The sequence below is a fragment of the Emys orbicularis genome, chromosome 10 (assembly GCF_028017835.1).
Source record: "Emys orbicularis isolate rEmyOrb1 chromosome 10, rEmyOrb1.hap1, whole genome shotgun sequence".
NCBI lineage: Eukaryota > Metazoa > Chordata > Testudines > Emydidae > Emys > Emys orbicularis.
In genome coordinates this window covers 72,764,894-72,792,501 of record NC_088692.1, presented here as the reverse complement: position 1 = coordinate 72,792,501, position 27,608 = coordinate 72,764,894, and the positions used below count along the sequence as shown (strand labels likewise).

Here is a 27,608-nt window from a genome sequence, read left to right as displayed (position 1 = left end):
AAAGACATTGACAGTAACTATCAAAGGGCATTCTCTGAGGGGCTGAAGTTCCAGTGGAATCTCTATGTAGACCCATGGCAATTCAAGACTAATTATTATTATTATTTGTATAACCATAGTACCTAGGAGCCCTAGTCGTGTGCTAGGCACTGTACAAACACAGAGGAAGAAGACAGTCCCTGCCCCAAAGAAATTACAATAAGACAAGAGACAACAGATAGATACAGACAGATGGGGGAGTAAAAAAAAACAACCATGGGTATGTCTACACTGCAGTTAAACACCCATGGCTAGCCTGCATCAGCTGACTCGGGCTCATGGGGCTCAGGTTGCCAGGCTATAAAATTGCAACATAGACAGCTGGACTCGGGCTGTGGAGCCTGGTCTCTGGGGCGCTCCCCCATTGCAGGGTCAGATATCTACACTGTAGTTTTGTAGCCCTGCAGCCCCGCGCGCCCGAATCAACTTACATAGACCAGCCATGGTTGTTTCATTGCAGTGTAGACCTAGCCAATGAGACCATACTGGCCAGCATGACAGGCAATGTTATCAGCGCACCAGCAGCCTAGCTATTGTCAAGTTTTTTTTATAGGCATCAAGGCAAAGGAGAGTTTTGAGGAGGGTTGTGAAGGAAGATAATGTGTACGTTTTGCAGATGTTTATGAGGAGCTCCTCCCGAGGGTGAGGGGCAGCTTGGGAGAAAACATGAAGGTTCTTGTTTGAAAATGTAACAAGTGGGTGATGGAGAATGGCATCATGGGACAAGCAGAGGCAGAAGTCTAAATCTTGCTGGTGAATGAGAGAAAATAGGTAGAGGGGGATAGATCATTAAGTGCCTTGAAATTGAAGACAAGCAGCTTATGTACCTATGTAGCCCTAAGCAGTTGACTGTTCAGACACAGATACTCTTTGTCAGAAATGACCGGCAGGCAGTGGTATGAAGCTAAATCTCCCTCACTGTTTCCTGTTCTTGTTAAAGTTCAGTGTGAGAAACATCATGGGGTGGGGAAAGCAGAGACTTAGAGAAACATGTGCACACTGTGAGATCTTGGGGCTGATTCTGATCTCACACTGGTTTTATGCTGGTATACTCCATGGACTGCAATGGGGTTATGCTGGATTTACACCAGTAGTAAGTGAGATTCGAATCCGGTTCTGTCTGTAAAGCACCATACACACCTGTAGCAAATAACAAATACAATTAAAGGAAGAAAATTCCTGTCAGTAACTAGTTACCTTAGCTGACTTCTCTCCCCAGCCTCTAGTATGGAGGTACAAATCTCCTCCTGGGCAAATATTATCTTCAGATGCTCATAAAAAATTCCTGTTGAGTTCAATGTGACTTGTCCATGTATATCACAATTTGTCTCTACAGGAAATATTAACTAATATAAAGGAGGCAGAACAGGGACCCAGAGAATGGGATTGACAATTTATTTTATTTTATTTTATTTAAATTTATTTTTGCTTCCTGTTTCTTGGCAATTGGAATCCTAACAGCTCAAGGAATGAAATTTATCAGATGAGGGATGACTATGAGAAAGAACCTGGACCAAATTCTGTTCTACGTCACCTGCGTACAACCCCACATGTGAGTAACTGAGAACAGATTTTGGCCCAATTATGGTAATTAATTCTCTGCTCCTCTTTATTACTCATATTTTTACCCATAGGAAATCTCCAATTGGTGTATTTTTATCAAAGTCTTTCAAACCTTTATGTTGTGTTCATAAAAAGAAATAAAACTCAATTAATCTTCCTGAATTGTAAGCTGATGGGGAAATTGTAATCAATATAGCTTTTTAAAAAAGAAAACAGACTCCAGTTAAAATGAATTAACATTTAAGACCTGCAATTGCTAAATAAATAAATAAAAAATCCACACTTCCAAGTCTGGGGGGAAAACCCCTACTATGTTATGTCAGTGCTAAAAATAAGTAAATTAAAGAATAAATACCTCACATCTTATTTGCAGATAGTTGTACATTTTTAGAAAAAAAAAAAGGTAATAGGCCTTAGATCAGCTGCATTGATTTAATGCATTTACTTAGGCTGCCAGAGCAGAGGTAGAATCTCCTCACACTGCATTAGGAGTGCCTCAAGCCTCTGTGACTCCTTTTGATCAAATCTCTGTGAAAGATGAGTGTCATGGCCTCTTCAAGCCAGCTGTGAGGGGGCTGCCCTGTGACTGGAGGGACATGCTGGAACACACCACTCTGGGGCATTGAGGTGAGAGCTCGCTGCAGAGGTGAGAGGCAGACACAACTTAGTACTGTAGGTCTGGAGAACACCAAGGGGGAGGATCTTATTTCACTCCCCTGTGCACAGTCTGAGCATACATCAGACCTGGAGGTGCACAGATTCAGACAAGAGTAAAGAGGCGTGTGATGATTCTGCCTTAGTACTTGTACAGACAGGAGTGTTTCCAGTACTTCTTTGTACAACTCGCTGAGGGAATGGGAACCTGTTTTATAGCTCTGGAAACATATGCACAGTAAGAATGTCTGAGGTAAGGAAAGTTCTTTGCAGTTGTATATGAATGCATATTTTCACTGTACAACATCTACTTGTGACTATGTACTGTGGAAACACGAAAATCTGTGGTGGTGTTGATTTGGATAATGGCTTTAGTGATTCTTAAACTGTTCTCTCCGTTTCTGCCTTAATTACTAAAAGAAACTGTGCAAGTGTTAGGCTAGTTTATTTACAAAATCCTGAAATACATAGTGAACAGCTCTATGGCTCTATGAAAATAAATAATGCAAAATCTTAAGAAGGCTATAATAAAACAGAACCATTGCTTGGATAATTGTTTTCCTATTGAAGTAGTGGCATCCGTAAATCATAAATACTTAAGAATGTTTAATTGTACAAGTCCTGAATATACATTAATAGCAATAAAATCTGTGATTTGCGACTTAAATGTATTCTGAGCCAAGTGCTTTAAGCAAATACATTATCATTATTATGATGTATATATGCACTGGAGACCAGACAACAATATCATTTCACTATGAAGTTCTAGTGGAATTAGCACAAAGTGGAGCCTAATGTATGCCCTTTATATACAAATCACTGCTCACTATTCAGCATCCAGAAAAATAAGGCAGTAATCTTTTTCTTAGAGATCCAGTCTGCATGTCTGTATTTCAGTTTTTACTTTCAAGTAATTAGGAGGCTTAAGTAGTGAATCAGAATTTAAGACACTCATTTTATTTCTTACGATTTTTCGCCATGAAGAAAAATAAATATGGCATTAACTGTCAGCTTAACCCAGTGCTATTTTGGTAGATGTGTTTAAAGAAAAAGCATTTTACTTTCAGCTCTATTAATTGGTCAAGTACCCTAGCCTCCAGTTTAACAAATGCTTGTTTTAAAAATGAAGAGTCAGCGTATTGCTAACCCATGGAGAGGGTTTCTGATATATACAGACTATGGTTTATCCTGTTTTAAAATGCTGAGGGTAATAAATGACAGCTGCTTTTAAAAAATGTTTCTTTTAGACTGGATAATTTAGGAACTCATGGGTGATTGTGATTTTGGGGTTTGAGAGGGAAAGAGAAAATAAAAATAACAATTTTTCATTGTTTTAATTTAAAACAAATCATTTGAAAGGCAACTAGCACTTAAATTGCACAGCTCATCTGGAGTGGTAGACTGTGCTGTGTTCATTTGGTTGAGTTTGCTGTTCAAGTGTTTTATAAATCCCTTTAAAAAAAATCATGTAACTACTTGGCTTCTTGAACCTCAGGAGCTGATTGTTTGTCTTATCTTTTGGTGAGCTAGCTCTGTGTTATGTTGCAAAACCTTCAGGCATGTTGTGTTTCTTCGTGTTCCTGCAGTCTGCAAGTGAAGTCAGCTTCATTAGTTTCATGATGGCACATCAGTGCATGGCTGGTGTTGCCGCTTCCTTCAAGCTAGTCCTGGAGCATGATCTGGGTTGCCTTGGTTTGGATAAGCTTGTAAGGATTTGTCAGCCAGATGTGACAAGATTGTCAAGAGGCAAGTAAAGAAGGAGATCTGATATTAATCAGTGCATAGCTTGGAGCCAAACTTTCTCAAATGCAGTGTAGTAACATGTTCTTCTCATTTACTGCTTCTCTTTGTGGCTATGGAACTGCCACTGTCTGAGTTTGACGGTTAAAGGGGATGCCAGCTAATATCCTTTAATTGTAAGAATAAAATTCTAGGTGGAAAAAAGATCATACTTTTCTATTTTTAACTTCTTTTCAAAAATATAGTTCAGCATACTGAAAAATACACAGGCACTTGATTCAGGTAAGAGTCTTAATATTTCTATAGTCAGATTTTTAAAATATTGAAACTGGGGTTCAGTTCCAAACATTCAGGGAACATGACTTGGAACATGACTCAGGGAGCCCCAGTGTTATTTCTGGTTCCAGTGTGATGAAGGCTGCCAGGGATATTTTTAATTGCTGAGAATAATGTGTGTTGTTTTTCTTTATTTTAGTGATAGTGACAGAAAGAGAACAGTATATGCTGAAGAATGCTCCCCCCACCCATTTTTTTTCCAGCTGAAAAGGATCATTAGTACATTTAATTGACTTTCAAAGAGCATACCCCATATTATTACGTTGTCTGTATACCACTAGGTTTATAATGCCACTAAGTTTTCCCTGCCAAACACTATAATTGTGCATTTTGGTTAGAATTAATCTTTGGTATTAGTGAACAGATACAGTATTTCATAAACAGAGTTATATTTTAGCAATAGGTGAACAGATGTGAAAGGCATTTCTAATCCTATACATGAGGAAATTCTTTTTTTTTCCCTTGAAGACCCCAAATAAAACTCCTAGGAACACTAACCGTGACAAGAATGTTTAATTGTTTTCCAAATTCTTTAATCTATAGCACCTTTCCTTCTTGCACTTTTCCTTCATATCTTAACAAGAATGATAAACGCAAATACATACATACCCACCGGAAATGTGCATCTTTAAAATAACATAGAAAAGTTTTCTCCAAGTTTTGGGCCACATTCTGCACTCACTGAAAATTGAGGTGAAATCTTACCCTACTCCAGCAAGAACAGGTTTGGGCCTTTTGGTAGGGTGACCAGATGTCCCATTTTTAAAGGGACAGTCCTGTTTTTTGGGACTTTTTCTTATATAGGCGCCTATTACCCCCACCCCCTGTCCCATTTTTTCACAGTTGCTATCTGGTCACCCTACCTTTTGGTACCAAATGTCCTGAATAAAGCAAATTTGTACCCTCAGTAAAACTGAACAATATTATAAAAAATCTGTTCATACAACAAGTGTATCATTTCATTTCCAATCAGATAATCCACAAATTAAGGTGATATTTTCAGCAATAAAGTAGCAGTATTTCATCTAAATAAAATTAAGAGTGCATCATATGCAAGCAGATCTCAGTTCTTTTTATTTTAAAACATGGTTTCTGCAACATGCTTTATTTTTTAAAAAGTAGTTTTTATATATTCTGGTATATGGTAAATGTTACCATGCAGTCAACAAGCTGAAATTCAGGACTGAATCTTGAAGTCCTTACTCAGGCAAAACACCCAGTAAGTAAGGACTGCAGTTTGGTCCTTTGGGCCTTATCCTGTTCTAATTGGCTGCTTGGTGCAGGTTCAGGTCCTCTATTTCTGTTAGGTTCTCTCTCTGCAGCCACCATTTTTGTCCTAGCAAGTGCAAGAGGTAAGATGGTAAAACAACTTTCATTGCCGCCCCCTCTGTTTTTAATTGCCCATAACTGCCTCCAAAAAATTTTCTCTTGGGACTAAAACTTTCCATGCTCAGGCTCTGCCCATAGATGATTTTTTGGGGCGGGGGAAGAAATCTCCATAGATATTTTAGAGTTATGAACAGTGAATATCCATTCTATGCCTTAAAATCACGTTAAGATTTTTTTTTAACAAACACATGGATAATGAAAAAATGGTCACACTTTAACGCTTCAAATTTCACATGTGACTAGCCCACAGTGAGAAATAGTCACTGTGTGTATTTGAAAATAGGTATTAAATTACAGTGTTAGAAGTCATTTTAAAATTGGTCATTCATGCTGAGGGAAAAATTACTTATTTTTAAATTGTTTATCTGCCTGCAGTGCTGTGGATTTGCATAAAATATTGCGTAAATTTGTAGCATCATAGACTGTATCTTGTGTGTGTGTACAGGCAGCGTGATTGAGTTTAAAAATTATGGAATTGTGTAAAGTAAAATTGTGTAACCGTCTATTGCAGAGTATGTTAGTGTTTATTCCTTTTTAAAAATATAAATATTTAAAAGAATGGGAAAAAATTAAATGCAAAAAATTAAGTCCATATAACATTATGGCTGCAGACTTAAACAGCGAAGTGAAGAGAGGAAAAAGTTAAGATTATCTTTGCAACATTAACTCACCTACATTGCTCATCTATAGAACTTTTTAATATTGGTAAGACTGTTACCATACGTTTTCAAGTGTGCATTTATGTGCAATGTGGGTAACTTAATATTGTTTATATTTTTTTCGTTTCCTAACTATTGTATGTAAATTTGAAACATAAAATTTGTGTTAACCTAGGGTTTTGGTTTTGTTTAATTAAACTTTAGTGGCTCTCTAGCTTCAATGTAACATGGTGTTGTGTATGTATGTATGCAGGGTACACATAAATATGTACAAACTGTATGTGTGCAACATCCTATATATAACATTAAATGAGACGCAATCGGGTTTATTTTAATAACTTTCACATTGTTCAAATTCAATGACCTGTCCCTACCTCAGAATCCTTAACTAAAAACGTTGCTGTTAAACAGCTGTGGTTTGTCAAATGAGTATGCAGTGATCTATTATTCATTGTTGAATATATAGTGGGAAATTTTCCTATGCTACCAGAAATAGGTTGCCTTATAAATTTACTTTAAAAGAAACTTCTCTGCTTCATGTAATGGGTATTGCATAATCCCTTAAATTTTGCAGGGTATTACAGTCTATACATTCCTGCATTGTGGGCAGTTATGTAATGGTGCATTGTAACATTGTTACTGATTCAGTATGTATGAAAATAATTTCAATTTGGTTGTAGGGTCAAGCTTAAATAATACCCATGAGATGATGACACCTGAGACAGTTTCTAGCCCTAATTCCCACTTCTCTTTGTTCTATGCTAATTGGATAATAAAAAAGTATATGAATCTTTTTCCTGGTTTGAGAAAACAATCGTTAAGTGCGCACCTGTTGTTTATAAATATGTAAAATTAATTGCAAAGATCGTGTATCTATAAACGTGTTGTCTAACAGCAAATTTGGGCTTTACTGTCCAATGTGTTTTGCTTTAAAAGTACCCAGTGTGTGTGTGTGCGTGCGCTTTCTTTTGTCTTAGTAGTTATTTTGACAGTGGCCATTAACAGAAGTTGCCTTGAGGGGCCCTGGAGGGTAAATGACTTGCATGAGGAGTGTTTTTCATCCCACAAATTATGTTATCATTTAGGTCTGGCCTTCTGGTATGTTACCTTTTTGAGAAACTCCTCCATTCGCTTTCTCTCCCAGTTGCACTGTCTGAGGCTCTCAGTCCTAGACACCTATCTGTCAGCTCCTAACGTTGCTGTTAAGCAAGACTGAATGCTTGCATTACATTTTGAAAAAGTCTTTACTTTGTATAATCCTCTATCACAGACATTTGCTTTCAATGCAATGTTTTATCAGGAGAAGTTTTTAACAAAGTGACTGTGTATGGACTATAGGCCCGTAAGTCTGAGGTCCATTCCAGCCCTTGAAGTTAATGCATGTGGGTGGTTTGACTGAGTAGAGTCATTAATATTGGGCTCGTATATAGAAAACATACATAGACAGTACTAATTCCATCTTGAACTGGACTTCCTTTGCATCCTCAATTTTATGGGCACAAAATATCGCAGAGACAATTTAAGCATTTCAGTATCTAAGTATCAATTTTTACCCACAAGTGAGATAGTTGGGGTCAAATTCAGCACTGACGTATACCTTGTTCAACAAAAGGCAATGGGATAGCATCAGATGTAAATCAGAACTTGGTCTGTAGACATTCAAATTATAGAAATTGTACCTCCATATACTTGTATCCTCAAATTGTTGGTGTATAAAGGGAAGTCAGGTTTGATTATCTGACTCTAAATCCAAAATATTGTCTATAGTTGAATGCATACACTAGGGATCCAGATAATTAACTGTGTTTTCTGCAGTCTTCTTTTATAAAGTATACTCAGAACTAGTAAACATTGTGAATGAAAGGTGTATGCCTATGAGGTGTAATCTCCCAACAATGCACATTTATGCCGAGTTTAGTGATGTCACAAGACTGGCCAAAATTTTCAAACGTGAATGCCTTAAGTTAGACTCCCAAATCCATAGTGAGCTTTTTGCTCAGAATTTCAAAGGTGCTGAGCACCTTGTGCTCCTTTTGACTTTAGTGGGAGCTTGGCTGCTCAGCACCTCTGAAATCGCGGTCATTTATTTAGGAGCCTAATCATGGATTTAGGAACCCATGTGTCAGCACCCAGGTATGACAATATTTGTGTGTAAGTGGGATTTTCAAAGGCACTCTGCTGTCATTGAAGTCAGGGGTTGAAGTTGCATGTGCCTCATGGCCTGCCTCTGGTTTGGGGAAGAGGAGTCTATCCCATCCCTGTCCTACATGCTGGTCTCTTGCATAAAGGCCTTTGCGCAGGGACCAGAATTTCACTGAACCCTTTTGCTACTGAGGAATGTGCAGAAATTACCTGCATCAGCTGGAACTGATATTCATAGAAGTTCAATATAGAATAAAGCTCTTGGGTCATGCAATCCATCCTAGTGTCCTTGTAAAAATGTTTTCCTATCATAAAGAATGTTACTCAAAAGTTGCATATGTTCAAAATATCCATGTGTATATTCTCAGGACAAAACACTATAAAACTTGTTCACTGGCTAATTTATATTACTCTGTCTTCTTTTTATTAGAAGAAAAGTACTCATTTTGCATTGATGATACATTTTTTGTGGGCTCTTAAAGGGTCCATGCTTGAGATGTACTCTCAGTTTATCATAATATCTTCCCAGGAGAGAGATTTTGTTTATAAAACAAAAAGATAATGTGTCAAATCTTGCAGGGCTTTAGAACCTCAGCATTTGGACCAATATAAATAGAAAATTTAAGGATTCTTTTCCCCCAATGAAAATAGCTTCATTTATTTTAGTCTAAATATTCTTCAGCATAGTGGTGAACCTAAATACAACAACATGATACCAGTGCATGAATGTTACAATTTGAAATAGACAAGCATACTTGTGTTTGGATATAAACACACCATGAACTGAAAACTGATTTAGGTGCAGAGATTTTCAGAGCGGTTTAGAAGATTATCATTAAGGGAAGATATGTGGCTAAATTCCAGGCATTGTTCTGAAAATCTCAACCAAGGACCTAGCACACTGAGTGTCCAGAGGAGTACCACAGAGCAATATATGAAGTCTGGTCTTAATTAATAGACCAGGTCCTCAGCTAGTGTAAATCAGCATAACACCATGGACTTTCTGGAGATATGCCAATTTACATCAGCTGAGAATCTGGCCCATTCCTTTAATTCCTGCAGCCATCTCAAAATCCTTTAATTAATGATCTAGAAGAGGGACTCAAAATCTTTTTGATTCTTTCTCCTGTATAGAAAGGTTTCAGCCATCCAGTCTGGGAGCAACAAGAATAGCATGTGACTTAGGTGACCAGTCACACACTATAAATAGTAAGTGGTCAATGACATATATTGAGCAAATATTTCACAAACAACCCCTGGGCTGCAATACAAGGTAAAATTCACCCCTGTGCAGAGGACCAGCACAAGACCTATATACCACTTAAAGTGTGCATGAGAACAGTACATGGTCCTCATTCTGGCCTTCTTCACAGAGGCCAGTTTCACACAAAGTGTTGACTGAATAATATGCAATAAGTTGAACTACTAAAGTCTGTTCTCAGATGGTTAACAAATAGAAAATGGGTGAATTTAATCTATTCACATTACTCCCTACAAATAGTTTGTCCAATTCTAGGCATAAGTTTATAATGTGATATGGCAGTTTTGGGCTCTGTAGAAAAATCATCATGTAAGAAAGCAGGGAAATCCATAGTCCTGGCTCTTTTGTGACAATGCCTAGACTATTGTGGTCAGTTATGATAAAATGCAGGAAGCTTAGCAGAGCGACAAAAATTAAGTGCTGGAGGAAAGATTGCAAAAATTAAATATATACAGCTTGAATAAGAGCAGATAATTAATATCCTCATATTTGTAGAGTTCTATCTTATCTGGGAGGAGCAGTGTTACTAGGGTAATAACAAGGAGGTATAGGTATCACAAGAAAAATGGAGGTTGAGTATTTGTAAAAGCTTTCTGACCGTGAGACCTATCAATCTGTGAAATAGTTTCCCAGGGGAAGTGGTGGAAGCCTCACCCTCATTGCTGGGCAAAATTAAAACTGGACAAGACAAAGCTTTGGAAAATGTGCTGTAGGTGTACGGAACCATCCTGCACTGGCAAGAAGATGGGCTAAATAACTTAATAGGGCTGTGCTTGCCTCTAATTTCAATGATTGTCCAAAGTGAGTGACATGTAAAAGTAAACGGCTGTAAACAGGGGAAGAAAATCAAATTTTTAAACGTTTCAATGGTAATAACCTGAGTTATCAGCAACACAGGATAGGAAAATTAGATAGGAGGCCCAATTTTGGCCTCAGGTCCCCATGTGTAGCGCTCATTTAAATCCATGAGAGAGAGACATCAGATCTGAATCAGAATTGGCCTTTGATTTTGCATTTTACAGTGTTACTTTAAAAGCACACTAGAATGAGTACATCCTTTAATATTGTAAATCGTTTAACAGGTGTAAGCAGGAAAATATTTCCTAATAACCAGGCACACATCCTACTTTTTACAAACCAAAAAAGGGAACCGAATCTCCATGGATCCTTATTATCCAGCTTCTAATATGAAGGTATAAAATCCTTTCCATTTTAGCCAAGGGGAGAACAAAAAGATAATATTTTACCAAATGGTCAACCCATGTCTCTATTGTAAATACCAACCCCTCCTCCACAGGTGCAGATAGGGTGACCAGACAGCAAATGTGAAAACTCGGGACAGGGGGTAGGGGGTAATAGGAGCCTATATAAGAAAAAGACCCAAAAATCGGGATGTCCCTATAAAATCGGGAGATCTGGTCACCCTAGGTGCAGAGGTCTCTCTAACAACGGAACTGGTGAGGTTCTATTGCACAGAAGTTGGGCAAGTTTCAATTCGCTCCCACATATGATGTGCATCTCCTGTACCCCATAGAGCCCAGCTCCACAGGGGGCTACGTGGATCCAGTGGGATTTTTTCTGGGGGATTGTATCCAGTGGCTTGAAGACCCTACATAGGGTGCACGGAGAACTGGATCTGAAATTCACATTTCACATACAGTATTGAAAGTTTCTTTCAAATTAGGTGTAGTTCATACAGAAACCACCAGGACACCTCCCTTTAGACCAAGGGGGAAGCTACTCATCCATGGCAGCAAGAGACATTGATGGCATGTAAGCAATGGCACTTCATCTGCAACACCATTTTGTTAGTGATCTGGGTGACAAAATAGTGATGACACAGAGCCAAAGTCTAGAGCACCCCAAGTATTGGCAAAAAGCCCAAAAGTAGCTTTGCAAGGTGTAGCTTTATACCAAAGAGAAGATCTCTTTGATGGATGTCCACAGATTCCCTAAGAGGGGAGCAAACCAATGTGTTGTCCTGTGCATTATAGAGATGAACTAGGCTAAACTGTAAGGGAGAATGAGAGACCTCATTCTGCTATTTCTCCCTATGCCTGCACTAGCAACTGTGACCCAGTGCAGATATCCTGTCTGGTTGGGCTGGGAATCTGTCCCTTAACCATTACAGTTTTTGCACATATTTAATTCCTTTTACTCCAAATCTGAACCTCATTGAATTAGATTCCTTTTAGATTTTAATTCTGAATGTGCAATCAGACTTGAGACAGATGAAAAATCTCCTCTTAGCTACATTCATATACACACTGGTATTTTTTATTCCTATTATTTTTGTGTCATTCTTATTTTAAACTCGCCGCTGTTGCAAGGTGAACTCATAGCCCACAGACAACTAGTATTAATTTCAGGAAACAAATCTTAGGTGTATGCCGAGTATTGGGATGAACTTGTTATCTTGTGCCTCTCTTTAGCTACAGGTTTCAGAGTGGTAGCCGTGGTAGTCTGTATCAGCAAAAAGAACGAGGAGTCCTTGTGGTGCCTTAGAGACTGTGCCACAAGGACTCCTCGTTCTTTAGCTACAGAGGCTGAAAACTGGGATATAAAAAGGGATCTTCAGTGTAACCTCACAAAGCATAATCAAAGCCATGTCAATATCTCAAGAGAGAAAAGTCAGAGGTCATTACATTTAGGTAACCTGTTTTGGCAATGATCTCTGCCTTTTCAATGATTAGTTAGCTAGCTTTTGAGAATTCAGTTTGATAATAAATATATACCTCTTGTGACAATGGCAAAGATGCATTCTTATTAAAAAGCTATGGGCCAGATTCTTGTCTCAGTTGTGCTGATGTAACCAAGATACAAATTTGGCCCCAAATCTTCAATACTAATTTTAAAAGTATCTGTATGGATGGTGATAGTTCTGGAAATGACACGTTTAGGAAAGAGGGAGTAACTGGAAAGCAATGATAATATCCTTGATAAGACCAGAAGACTTTAAACATCTGCTGTATGTTTCTGGAAAATGGAACAAAATATTAAAGATCTGAGTGAAAGGATTACACTTAATTTTTTTTCCATTTTAAATTCCATCTGCACTTCCAATCCTTTAATTAGGATTCTGAATTTTTACATGTATTAAATGTGGAAAATTATTCTTTTGTTCTACAGAAAGAAATTCTGTGTACATTCTAGTTGGTGGGATAACAAAGCACATCACTCAATTATATATCAAAAATATTCTAAAGCTCTGTAATTATCTGTTTCTTTATAAAAGAATAGCATATTATTCTAGATGCTTGGTAACTTGTTTGATCATTAAACCATGTTAACATTAGTTAATTGCGAATTAATCTAAACACAGCTTCCATAAATTTCTTTACTAGATTGAATAATGAATGAAAACTTTTGAGATCTTGACTCTCAGTTGAATCATGTTAAAATCTAACTGACCATATTACATTTTGTTCTTCCCTGTAGATATTTAGAGGGTTCACAGAAAAGTGTCTAGGGGAAGTTGGAGTGGGTCATTCACATGCAGTGTATTGGTGTGGAGAACTGAAAGGAATTACCTATTGTACACATCCTGAGTAGAAAGTCAGACCAAATATATTGTAAAGCTGCCACATTTATTTATATTTTTAACATTTCAAATTAAAGGAAACAACTTGAAAAATCACCTCTCTCTGAAAATGCTGTTCCTAGTGTATTTGCAAATAATTCAAAGATGACTATAACTGAAAAAAGTATGTGGTATTTTTCTCTTTTTCATGGGGGTTGTTTGTTTGTAATTTTTTTTTAACATTGGTGCATTTCCCAGCATGCTGAGCATTTATGTACATGGAAGATTGGGGCCTGTCACTGTTCCTTCTCATGGACGTAGGCCTCCTGGTATCAGAGCACGGCATTGCACTGATCTGCACCTCTAGTATCCGCTTTGGCCGCTTACTCTGCCCTGCACCAGCTTGCCCTTAATCTTTGTGTTCTTTGGCCTAGCTGCTCGCTTCTCCACTCTCATCCCCTTCCAGGATATCCAAAGTCCAATGTAATAAGTTCCAATCAACCATAAACAGAAAGGTCCTTCTGGCCCTCCCCAGGTACAAGTTTTCCATCTTCCCTCTCAGTCCTCCCATCCAGACTTCCCTCACAAGAGCCTTCCTTGCCCCTCATGATTCTCTCCTGCCTTTTCTGCAGTTCCTCCCCTTATTGAGGTCCTTCAGTCTACTTATAATGTCCAGGTGTCCAGTGAATCATCATCTAGCTGTGCCCTCTCTGGCCAGAAGGCAATCAGCCAAAGCACCCCACAGATGTTGAACGTGTCTCTAATTGGGGGTTTTCTCCCTTCTCTAGCAGGTGATGGGGGAGCCCCATCACAGAGCCATAATCAGATTCCTTGCTGAAAAGCGCCTTTAAACTTCAGCTAGAATGGAGAAAAGCCCTTATAAACCTGTTTAAAGAAATGTTTAAAAACAAATTTCAGGCCATGCTATTCAGTTAGTGCACTGTCAGTAACTGGAATGTTAAAAATTTAGTCAGTTTAGAAAAATTTGATTTAAGAGTTGTTCTTTGGTGAGAGACCAATTCATGAGCTAGCTGCATCTAAGCATGCTTCCAATAATAATCAATATCTGGATTTTTTTTTTTTTAAATACAGTATTTATTTGGGGGGGGGACTTATATTTGCCCTTTTAATAGCTACTTACATACATGTAAAAACAATGTCCCTCTTTCTTTGTCCAGTTTTTTTCATTAAAGAAATTTTACATTATATATATATATATATATATATATATATATATATATATACACACACACACACAATAAAGACAAGAGGACAAGTGAAACAGATACATGCATCATACAGGAAAGGTGCATACAAATCTCTGAAATGCAAAATTAAATGCACTTCAACTATCTTAGTTAACTACATACAAAAAGAATTAAAAACAGTTTTAGAGGTCAGTAGCATACAGAATGCAACAGAGGAAAAAAGAATGTGAAAGCTTGTGAAATAACCTCAATTAACTTACTATAATGACAGCAATTTTTATTGTACATCTTTCTATTATTCCTTGCAGCAAAAGAAATTCCTCTTTTTAACATTGCTTGGAGGGGCTGCCAAAGAAACATTTGTGAAATTCTGATCTAGCTTATGGGACTAACAGAATAGCCTTATGGAAGAACGTGCAATCTATGCAAGTTATAGTATATTATGGCACAATGAGGTAGAAGAATTGAACTACATTTTATAGTTTGACATCTCGTGATGTAAATGAATCATCTGCCTAGCACAACATGCTTTTTTTTAGCCTTATAAAAGAAATGTATGGCTTTTTACTGTTCTATTGAAAGATTTCAGCATCCAAGCTAAAATATATCCTGCACTAAAGTGAAGCAATTCACCATGCCTCATGTGTATTTTATGACTTTATAGGGCTCTCAAAACTTTTCTCAAGAATTTAGCATTTTGTGATGGTTTCTTTAAGGGATTAAGCAAAAAATGATTCCGTCGGCTGAATGGCCATGTTGCCACTTGTTCCTTCAAAGCAGAATGACTCTCAGCTTGTAGTCACTAGAACCTAGTCATTTGCGTGCACACTAATATTCATCAGATTTCAGGATAAATACTGTAGATACTCAAGCAGATGAAATTTAAAATTCTAAATCTAGCGACAAAAGGCACTTTACGCTGGAGTGCCCTGGACGTGAACTTCTAAGGTAGGGTTCTCCCCTGCCCTCAATGAGGCTCAACGGCTGAAGAAAATGCTCATGGCAAAGAGCCCCGTTTCATATCTGACATACTGAGGTATTTGGTCTCTCCATCCTCTCAATCTGATGGCCATTTATGACTATATATTAATAAATACAGCAAGTTCCAATTTTGCCTAAAGTTTGAAGAAACTGGAACAGTCCCTGAGACCTATTGAATGGCAGATAATACTCAGCATAGCTGGTTGGGAGTAGCTTCTGGCTATTGAGACCATGCAGGTTGGGAGGGTGGCCACAAATAGCTCCTCCGTGATGAGGTACATCCAAGACCCCAGTCCTGCAAAGGGTTTAGTACATGAGTAGCTTTACTTACATGTCTTTACAGGATTGGGGCTCGAGGTGGAGATGGTGTGTGAAACAGAAGGCCCCATGAAAGTGGTTGCTTTTCAGTTTGTATATTTTCTCAGGTGTGGGTCTCCTGAAGAGCAGAATAAGAAAGGAGAAATGTTTCAAAAGTTCAGCTACTGAATGCCAAACTTATTTGAAGTTCAATATGTTGAAGGAAAACTGCTTTGAATTTTTACCACTACTTTAGAGGGGTACAGAAGAATCCATTCTAAAAGAAGCATTTTCAACTATGAAACTCAGAAAATGTTTCAAAATCTGCATTAATATGAATTGGATAGCTGTGGAATCCCTGGTGATCCCTTTTATGAGAACTGCAACAGGAAATGCAGCCTGAAAGCATTACATACTGTGATAGACCCAGACCAGTTGGGAACAGCAGAGTAGCAGAAGGGAGATATACTGGCCACTGGATAAGTAGTTTTCTGTTCCCTGAGTGACCAGAGCAGGGGCTGCTCCAGGCTGATAGACCACCTGACTCCAATTAACCTGCTAAGAGTCAGGTGAGGCAGTTAAGCACCTTACTCTAATTAAGGCCCCTTTGATGCTATAAAAGGGCTCACTCCAGTCAAGCCAGGGGGAGCCAGGGAGTGGAAGTGTGTGAGAGAGGAACTGGGAGCAAGATGTGTGCAAGAAGTTGAGAGTGAGTAGGTGTACTGCTGGGGGACTGAGAAGTACAAGCGTTATCAGACATCAGGAGGAAGGTCCGGTGGGGAGGACAAAGAAGGTGTTTGGAGGAGGCCATGGGGAAGTAGCCCAGGGATTTGTAGGTGTCGTGCAACTGTACCAGGAGACACTCTAAACAGCTGCAGTCCACAGGGCCCTGGGCTGGAACCCGGAGTAGAGGGCGGGCCCGGGTTCCCCCCATACCTCCCAACTCCTGATCAAACACAGGGGGAATTGACCTGGACTATAATTTCTACCAGAGGGGAAGGTCTCTGGACTGTTTCCTGACCCACAGGGTGAATCTGTGAAGCGAGCAAATCCGCCAATAAGCACAGGACCCACCAAGGTAGAGGAGGAACTTTGTCACAATACATACAGGAGGGCTAGAATTGGAGTAAGAGACAGGGAGCAAGAAATTTCCATAACTCTTTATAAATAAGATCTTCATTTTTCTGGGATGGAGGGAAAAGGTTGTTTGTTTCTGATTTGGTGTTAAAGAAGCCATACCCAAAAACAAAATCAGAACATACTTTAAAAGAGCTGCAGAAATTTCTTAAATCTCTTCCTGTTCCCTGTGTCTCTTGCTACAGCTCTTAATGTCCTATTTTGGTGCACATCATTGGGATGACTGTTTTCCTTCTTCATTATTTCATATTAACATTTTTTGTTTTAATATGTGTACCCTATATTTACTGTACAAGGTGTAATTCAGCCATGTTTTAGATTAGATCCTGTGACTATGAAGTGTTTTATATTCCATTGCACTTTCTGATGCATGAATTCCTTCACGTTAACTCCTCCTTAATAAATATTTCATTTATGTAAAAAGTATATTCAGGACACTAAGTGCTGTACTGAGAATAACAGAGCTAAGAAAATACTTGGTCGTACAAATGCTGTACTCTGTAGCAATCCCTGTGGAGATTTAACCAGCACCTCAAAGTTGTCTGTTCACTTCCTGCACAAGATGGGTCTGTAAGGAGGGAAGTATGTATTCCAGGAAACACAGCTGCATTGGCCTGTTGCATATGAGCATCTGAATACTAATTTGGATTTGTATTATAGATGACCCCAGTGAAAGCAAAGTGGTACACCCGTTAAACCATGCAACAGGTTGCTAATCGATCTGCACTTTGTGTTTCATCTATAACCCTTCAAGAATTTCTCTTACATTATCTAATATTAAACATGCCTGCCAAATGTATTGAATACATGGAATAAACAAAATGAAGCCATTCTATTAATGAGGATTTGTAGTACTTATCCTGAACTGCAGTGTTGCTACTGAGAATGGGGTGACGGATTTCTTTTGCCTCTGGGAGAGTACATCCGCCACGTGAATATTGCTAAACAAACCCTGCCCGGGATAACTTTTATCCCTGGATCTTAAAGATGCTCTGTTGAGCAAATATGTTGCTTATACGATGCACTAGATTGCACTAAATGTCATTAACTTTCACCTAGAATTGGGTGAAAAGTTTTAGCTGAAACTTTGTGTGTGTGTGTGTGTGTGTGTGTGTGTGTGTGTGTGTGTGTGTGTGCAAAAGATGCAATTACCGTGACACTGAAACTGTTCTTGAATTCACTTTAAGTTTCACTGAATTGTTGTGGTTAAAATAAAATTAAAAAAAAAAAATCTTAAAAGCCCCAAACATTTTGTTTTCACATTTTTAAAATGAAATATTTAAATTTGGTTTGAAATAAAATGTTCATTTTAAAATTTCCTTTAATTATATAAAACAATAACAAATATTTTAAATGGTCTAAACCAGTATTTCCCAAACTTGGGACGCTGCTTGTGTAGGGAAGCCCTGGCGGGCCGGGCCAGTTTGTTTACCTGCCGCGTCCGCAGGTCTGGTCGATCTTGGCTCCCAGTGGCCACGGTTCGCTGCTCCAGGCCAATGGGACCTGCTGGAAGTGTGGACGTACTGGCCGCCGCTTCCAGCAGCTCCCATTGGCCTGGAGCAGCAAACTGCGGCCACTGGGAGCCGCAATTGGCCGGACCTGCGGACGTGGCAGGTAAACGAACCGGCCCGGCCCCCCAGGTGCTTTCCCTACACAAGTGGCGTTCCAAGTTTGGGGAACACTGGTCTAAACTAAATGTTTCGTTTGACCCTAAATGATTTTTTTTTTCAAACCAAAAAATCCATGATTGGCCCAGCTGTATTTTCAACAAAATGTCAGGGAATGGAACTTTTATCTCTCTGTGCTCATTTCTCTTTTTAAACTCTGCTGAAAATCGATTGCAAGCTGCATGTAAGCATAGCATCATTTTCTAATGGATAACAGCAAATTTATTTTAATGGTGCATTTAAGTTATTTATTTGACACACATCTAGGGACAGCACTAGAAGTTCTACTGCTGCTCACCAACCAGCCCCAAACCACCTATGAAAGTGTTGCTGAATATTTTGCTGCTCATAATATTCTGCTGCTCTAGAGGGTGACCCGTAATGCCAGTTCACAGCAGCAGCCCTGTTGACTTTCACAGCTCAGGTGGTAACTGGGCTGTCCACCTAGCTAAATCTATGTGTATTCATATGTGATCTATATGCATTATCCATATGTATTTTTATACTTCATTAAAAAGTCTGTATGAATATATAAATTTAGTGTGCATGCTCCAGATGTTGCTTGTTACCAATAAACCTGTTTTGTTAATTTCCAGGTTATCCGATGCACTCTCGTGAACTGTAGTTGTCTGTGTTTCAAACCTGGAAAAATAAACCAACGACAATGTGACCAGTGTCGACATGGATGGGTAGTGCATGGTAATATTGCTTTTGTAAATCTATTTATCTAGGTTCTTGTATAGCCCTCCTCACCATAGTATCTCAGCTCTTGGATTTTTTAATGTTCATCACACTCAGTTGTGTATAACGCTTGCCACTCATGTCTTTTCTACTTTGTTTTAATTTTATTTTCAGCCCTAAGCAAATTAAGGATCCCCAACCTGTATCCAACAAGCCAGGTAGAGATAGTACAATCCAATGTGGTCTTCGATATCAGTAGCCTCATGCTGTATGGAACCCAAGCCATTCCTGTCCGCCTTAAAATCCTGCTAGATCGTCTTTTCAGTGTCCTGAAGCAAGAAGAGGTGATACAGATTCTCCGTGCACTGGACTGGACACTGCAGGATTATATACGTGGATACGTGCTACAGGTATTGTAGTGAAAGCCTGGTCAATACAGAAAACATAGTTGACCCAAGTAATAATTTAAAATGTCGTCCAGTTGAATCTTGGTATCCGTGGATTCCATTGAGCCATCTATTTTTAATTGAATTCAATGAGGAATTCTGCTTAAAAAGTTGATGGCATGATAAAAAGTCAACTATACACTTGTCAAAATTATGTGGCCCTGACTCAGTTTTTATTTAGTTTTTACTCAGATAAATATCTATTGACATTGACCACCATAAGGGGAAGGAAGTCAATAGCAGTCTGTCTCAGTAAAGGCTTCAGGAATTGACCCAAAGTATTGCTTACCAATTTATTTTATTTTATTTTTGTATGGTGGGATAATACATTTACAAGTTAACCTGTCAACATTTAAACACCAGGGCCTATATTCCTCTCCGGTGTAACTCCACTGACTTCAGTGGAGCTACACCAAAGATGAATTTGGCCCTACATGCGTATACAGATGCTACTGGCTGGAAATTACCTTTTATGTAAAGTAGCATTATGATCTTATATTATGACACAAATCAATATTTAATGGTCTTGATAATCTTGCTTTTTAGTGTTAGGATTAAAAATATGGAATCAATTACCTTGAACCTCTATCAAATGAAAAATTTATGATGTTACGTTCTTCATCATCTTAGAAACTCTTACATGCACTGAGAAAAATCTCAGTAGGCCATCAAATACATGTTCTGTGATAAAATATTTATTGTAGTTATTGGGAAAAGTTAGGCATAGCTAGAGTTTGAAAGAACTCCAACACTCTAGTGTAATTACAGCTATGCTCTGTGAACACTGGCGATAGATCAATACAGGTTCATTTGTTCTCTGATCTTAGTTGCTTGGAAGATTATTAAACTTGCAGTGAAAGAATACTTGACTTCAATGTGGAGCTAAATATTGGTCTGATTGCTCCATCTCTGCTCTTTGTACTTACATGTTGCTAACTGTTCAAATTATACGTGTTTTAATTTTTCTGAAAAAAATTACAAAATAGCTTATTAGACAGTATTACTATTCGTTCAGAAAGAACGAAGATCACCACTGTGTTGAAACTCAAAAGACAATATCACAAAATTGCCATCAAACTGTCTGTAAGTAGAGTAATTTTACAGACTTGCTAGAGAGGATTTCTGAGAAAGGGGAGTCTGAAATATGTTTAAATGAACGTATCACTCTTTTAAATATGTTCTGTTTTAGGATGCTTCAGGAAAGGTGCTGGATCACTGGAGCATAATGACCAATGAAGAAGAACTGGCTACTTTGCAGCAGTTTCTTCGCTTTGGAGAGACTAAATCCATTGTAGAGCTAATGGCAATTCAAGAGAAAGAAGGGCAGTCCATTATAATACCTACAACAACGACTAATTTGGATATTAGGGCATTTATAGAAAGTTGCAATCAAAGGAGTCCTAATCTTTCTTCTTCCATGGACAAAATGAGCCCTGCCAACATTCATCACTTTGAGAACATTGTAAATAATATGGCTTTCATGCTGCCTTTTCAGTTTTTCAGTCCAGTGCCTCCACCTTTGATAGGTTCACCACCAGAAAGACATTTGCTTGAGCAAGGTCAAGACCACAGCAATGAAACTAAAGATGTTCAGATACCATTTTCTGAAAGCAACTTCTTAATTTCCAGTTCTACTTCATTTCAAGTTGAAAATGAGAGGAGCATAAACAGCCCAGATGCCACTACTAAAACAGAAGACGATGCCCCTTTAAGTGATTCTAGCTCACATAATACAATAACAAAGCTTGAAAGGACAGAGTTATCTCCAGAAAATAAAATGAAATCTGTTGAAAAAAATGGCATTGGGCCAAGAAAAGGACGAGTTTTCTGCACTGCCTGTGAAAAGACATTTTATGACAAAGGAACTCTGAAGATCCACTATAATGCTGTTCATCTGAAGATCAAACACAAATGCACAATTGAAGGCTGCAATATGGTGTTTAGTTCTTTGCGAAGTCGAAATCGTCATAGCGCAAACCCCAACCCAAGACTCCATATGCCAATGAACAGAAACAACAGAGATAAAGACCTGAGGAACGGTTTGACTATCGCTGGACCTGAAGAAACCAAAAGGACGGACTTTACCATTTTAACCCCAGATAGTAGACCTATTACCAGCTATGTCAGTTCTTGCACAGATTCAAAGGTGCAATCCAGTTTTCCCAGTATTGGACAGAACGGTGTTCTCTTTCCAAACTTAAAGACAGTTCAGCCAGTTCTTCCTTTTTATCGCAGTCCAGTCACACCAGCTGAGCTTGCTAATACCCCAGGCATACTCCCTTCTCTACCTCTCATTTCTTCATCAATACCCGAGCAGCTGGTTGCTAAAGGATTGCCATTTGATGCACTACCCAAGAAAAAATCCCGTAAATCGAGCATGCCCATCAAAATAGAGAAAGAAGCTGTTGAGACAGCTAATGAAAACAGCAACCTTGCCAGCTCGGAAGATGATACACCCCTGCAGGTGGTAAGCGATGGAGAGCTAGAGACCTGTGAGCACAGGATTGAAAAGCAGATGAGTGACAGGGTAGAAAAGCACCCCGTTTCGGGTAATTCATGGAAATCTCTCTCTGGAGTAGAGGGCCCAAAATATTTTGATTCTGTCATTGAGCCAAATAACAAATACATCAAGGAAACCTCTGAGAATGAATTGGATCACTCTAAGAGAGAGGTTACGCCAGAAGAAAACCAAGCATTAAAAACAGCTTCTCATGAAATCGTGTCTGAAGATCCAGAACAACACCACAGTGATGTTATAAAACCAGTGACTACATCCTCTCTTTATATTAAAGAGCAGTCAAAGCACCGGATTCCTAGTAATGATTGCACTGAACTGCACCACCACTTGCTAACTGGGGGCCTTTTCAGTGCTTTGTCAAACAGGGGTGCTGCCATTCCTTGTTTAGAAGACTCTAAAGATATGGATCATATCAGTCAACATGCACTAGGGATTCAGAAGGCAGAAAGCCGCTTTCATTGTGACATCTGTAAGAAGACATTTAAAAATCCTTACAGTGTAAAAATGCATTATAAAAATGTACATCTGAAAGAAATGCATATTTGCACAGTTGAGGGTTGTAATGCTGCTTTTCCTTCTCGTAGAAGTCGAGACAGGTAAGAAAATTATAAACAAAATTATATTTATTTTACATTCACAATGGGGGCCTAATTTGAAATTTAAATAAGTGTTTGAGGAATATGGAGCTGCAAAGATTTTCTGTGTATCCACCTATAACGGGTATGATAACTTATCAGAATGTTCATAAAATGAAAATCCATTGAAAGAAACATTTTCTTTCCATTAGACTACAAGGTTTTAAATAAAGCCTTGAAAATTTCATAACTGATAAAGATTGGAATAGTTGAAAGAATACTTTAGAATATCAATGAAAAGGCACAAGGTGTGAATTCAACACTTTTCCAGCATATGCACATGTGGTTTCATGGGTTTAATATGTACTTGTGTGTATCTTAGTTTTTGCATTTAAAAAAAGCATTATCGGGCCAGCTCATAATCGCTTCACTCAGTTTTCACTCTTTCCTTGCTTTACGCAAGTCAAGTCCCACTGAAGGATTTTAAACCAAGTGGAGAGGGAAAAATAGATAAGGACAACAGGATTTTTCCCTTGAGTTACTACAAAGTTAATATTGCACATTACAAGGTCAGCATATGCAAACATTAAAGGTGAACATGCAATGTTAACTATCCCTTGTGTGTACGTGTCATGATACTGTCTTTAATAACAAGATCATATAATACTTCATAGATAATGAAATACCATGGGCCCAAGTTACTGCTGGTACTCCTGTTTTATGCCACTGTAAATCCATTGATTTCAGGTCTGATATGTGTGGTCTTGTTAATAGAGAAACAAGAATTGAAAATGCTCCATACATGCAGCTTTACTGTTGAAACCCTCAATTTTGTATCTTTTATTGAGAAATGGTGGTAACATTGTTAAAGATTATGAACTTGACTCATTGCATTGGTTCCACTGTTTAACACCACTATAACTCAGGCTGCAGGCTCTGGTTGTAGAAAGTCTGCCTGGATGGAGCTCACCAGGACTCCATATTCTGTTGGGAGACCTGAAGCCAGTCGATGCAGTCCAGGAAGTGGGCAGAGACAGTCAGGGAGGGATGTGGCCATTACAGTCAGGAGATGCACTGAATTAATCTGCTGCTGGCAGGGCTTCTGTGATGTCCTGACAAGGAATGAAATCTACTCCCCAGTGGCAGAGTCCCAAGGGAGGGCAGTCAGGAGCGGTGCCAGGGTTTTTGGTGCCCTAGGCGGGGGTCCTTCCGCACTCCCGGTCTTCGGGGCACTTCGGCGGCGGGTCCCGGAGCGAGTGAAGGACCCGCCGCAGAATTGCCGCCGAAGACCTGGAGCGCGGAAGGACTCCCCGCCGCCGAATTGCCGACCCCTCAAATCCTGGCGCCCTAGGCAACCGCCTAGGTTGCCTAAATGGAAGCGCCGGCCCTGAGGGCAGTGACAGGGCTGCTTCCTCTCTTTTCCCTGCAGTGAATTCCCTTCCAGTGTAGCTGTGACAACAGGTGGGTGAATGAAGCCCTGTGCTGCAGTTCGTACACATGTACTGCAAATGCCTTTCCACACCATTCTATTGCTTTAACTTTAATTCTGCTAGGCCTGGTCCACACTAACCCCCCACTTCGGACTAAGGTACGCAACGGTTAATAACGTAGCTGAATTCGAAGTACCTTAGTCCGAACTTACCGCGGGTCCAGACGCGGCAGGCAGGCTCCCCCGTCGATGCCGCGTACTCCTCTCGCCGAGCTGGAGTACCGGCGTCGACGGCGAGCACATCCGGGATCGATTTATCGCGTCTAGACAAGACGCGATAAATCGATCCCAGAAGATCGATTGCCTGCCGCTGAACCAGGAAGTAAGTGTAGACGTACCCCTACCCTCAAGCACCTCATTTAAAAAAAGAAACCAAATGATCCCACAAGAAAGTTCCTGAACTCCACACAGGACAAGAATTAACTACACCTCCCCTGCAATGCTGTTCTAGCCTGGACCAGGAATGCTATAGTTACAGGGCAGAAAGTTGTCAGCGATAGCCCCCTGTTGTCATGTGCTGATAATGTTCTGAATAATCTATTTTTTTGGATGAAACTATGCCTGTTGAAAGAATTTTTTTTTCTTGTTAAAGTCTGGATGATGCCCTTGCAGCCATTTTTGGAGTTAGATAAGGGTACAAGTAAAAAGAAAAACCCTCTTTTTATATATCCAAAATGGCTGAGGTCTGGAAGTTAGCTGGAAGTCAGAGATGAGCAATGACTGCCCGTGTGTGAAGAAAATTGGTTTAGATGGAGCAAAGTGATGCCTGTTTGAAAATTGCACTGTGGATATAGCAAAACATTCTGTTGAGTGCAGAAGTGAGCTCTTCAGGGAGTCACACTGGACAGATGGGTGCAACTGCAGCAGGGCACATGTTTCATGGTATCCGGCAGCAGTCTTCAGTGACTTGAGCCCTCTATTTTCTGGCTATGGTGTAGGTCCAGGGGCTAGTCTCTTTCACTTCTTTGTCCTGGGGGGGGGAGAGGTTCAAAGTCCACTGTCTGGCTCATCTAACCCCACCCCATCCACTCCTTGATACCTGAGTCCTGCTAGAAGAGGTTATCTAATCTGTTCTGTAACCCCTCTAGGCCAGCATTAGGTCTAGTATGTGAGTGAAGCATGAAGTAGCCACTAGGGCCGACGAGAGGTGGGGGAAGCCGGTACAAATTACCGGGGCCCAGCGGTCCGGAAGGGGGTCCGGGGCCCGGCTTCCCCCCCTCTCGTCGGCCCTATTTAGCTGGTTCGCCCTTGCTGGGAGGCCCGAAAAAAAAATTTCACCAGGGCCCGAACCCGCTCTCGGCGGCCCTGGTAGCCACACCACAGGAGAGTATCTGGGCTGCTGACTTCCATGGAGTTACTCTTGATTCACACAGGTGTACAAGTGAGATCCGAGTCAAGCCAAATACTTGTACAGATGTTTGAATTTTCTCCTTTAATCTTATAGTGGCACTTGATTAAACATACACAGTTCACGTAGACTACCAAATATTGGTTACTATTTCTTAGTTAATAGTTTTCAAACAACTGATGTTAGGTATTGATGAAAAAATCATTTTTGCTAAGCTTCTCTTTGTTCTTCTAGACATAGTTCAAATTTAAATCTTCATCATAAGCTTCTGACCAAAGATACACTGGAATTCAAGGACAACTATTTCAATGCAACATACCTCTTGAAAGACATGGCTAAGGAGGTTTGTCAAGATGTGACTTTAAAACAACATGTTGGACAGACTTCTGTAATCTTCAAAGGAATGAACAGAACAGGCAGCTTGGTTTTTCCACTGAGCAAAATCAGAGAACCCTGTTCTGAGAATTATGGATATGATCCAATGAATGATGGTGCTGTTCTGGATTTAAGCACTACTTCCAGCATTAAGTCTGAGAGCAGTGCACATTCCTCTTGGGATTCTGATGGAGGAAGCGAAGAATGCATCATGCCTTTGGATGATAGTGATGAAAGTTGTGAAGGGCCAAGCCTAATACCCAATGAAGAGCTCTACCCGGACTGTACTGTAATTGAGAAGGCTAATCAAAGCTTTACAAATTTACCTTCCAGTTTGCCAATAACTTGTCATATATGCCAAAAAAATTACAGTAATAAAGGAACCTTCAGGGCCCATTACAAAACTGTGCATCTCCGCCAGCTCCACAAATGTAAAGTCCCAGGTTGCAACACAATGTTTTCATCTGTCCGCAGTCGAAACCGGCATAGTCAGAATCCCAACTTGCACAGAAGTCTGACCAGATCACCAAATAGCCTCCAGTAACAACATACTAATCTCAATTGACTTTTTGCTAAGCGTAAATCATTTCAGATAAGAAAGAGTTGGAAAGATTTTTAAACAAAACCAAAAAACAACCTCATTTGATGCTGGGCCCATTTAACATATGGGGTCAAATTCTGCTCTCACTTATACGGATGCTTTCGTACAGCTTCACTGAGCAAAATGTGGTGCCATCATTTTTAAACCATTATTTTGTTTGACGTTAAATAACAGAAACTTCTTTAAGGAAAAGAAAGCAGTATTGGCATTGGGGTGAATGTGGCACCATTAACTGAAGTCTTTTTGACAGTTTGCAAAGTATTATTCACTTACAGAACGAAGTTCAAAGGAGAAACCTCCATCCCATTGGATCCTGTTATGTTTACATGTTAAATGGGAGTAGTATTCTAGGATGTCAATAAAGATGGGGGCGTCCTTTGGTTGGGTTGGGGCTTTGGGGACTGTCATTTTATTCCTGAGGCCATTGTCAGAGGCTCACTTGCAGTATTAAATAAATTATGGTGTTTTCAGTTTAGTTTTCACTGAATTTCAAAAGCCAAAATACAAATTTAGGAGAATGTAGGATGATGCAATTTCTCTTACTCCTTGATTTCAATGGGAATTTTACTTGGATAAAGACTGCGGGATTCTGGCCCTTTGAGAATAGACCAGAACTAGATTTAAAACAGGAAATATTCCTTTCCATGCAAGAAGGTCTCTTGGTTAAATCTGAGAGATCATGACATGTATCAGCAGAAGAAAGCTAAGCATGTTGGTTCCAGAACCACAGCAAACATCCCAGAGGTAGAAAAAAGTAAATACTATATTTTTAATGCATTTTTTTTACCTCTACTTTCACGAAAAGTGGAATACTGGGGGGGAAATCCCCCAAATTATTCATAATTTTAAAGGTATAGTTTCAAACCTGTGGGTAGGGTGACCAGACGTCCCGATATTTAGGGGTTTGTCCCACGTCCCGACCGATCTTTGGTCGGGACGCAATTAGTCCCGATATTTCGCGGTACTCCTTTTTTTTTCTTTT

General features: G+C 39.4%; 1 protein-coding gene across 1 annotated transcript in view; it reads left to right on the top strand.

Annotated features, from left to right (window-relative positions):
• BNC1 (basonuclin zinc finger protein 1) overlaps positions 1-26,569 on the top strand; it is a 93,616-nt gene extending 67,047 nt beyond the window's left edge. Inside the window, 4 exon segments of the mRNA XM_065412383.1 lie at positions 19,190-19,292; positions 19,449-19,684; positions 20,910-22,834; positions 25,885-26,569. Of these exon segments, the coding sequence (XP_065268455.1) occupies positions 19,190-19,292; positions 19,449-19,684; positions 20,910-22,834; positions 25,885-26,569 (2,949 nt within the window).
• The last annotated feature ends 1,039 nt before the right edge of the window (positions 26,570-27,608 follow it).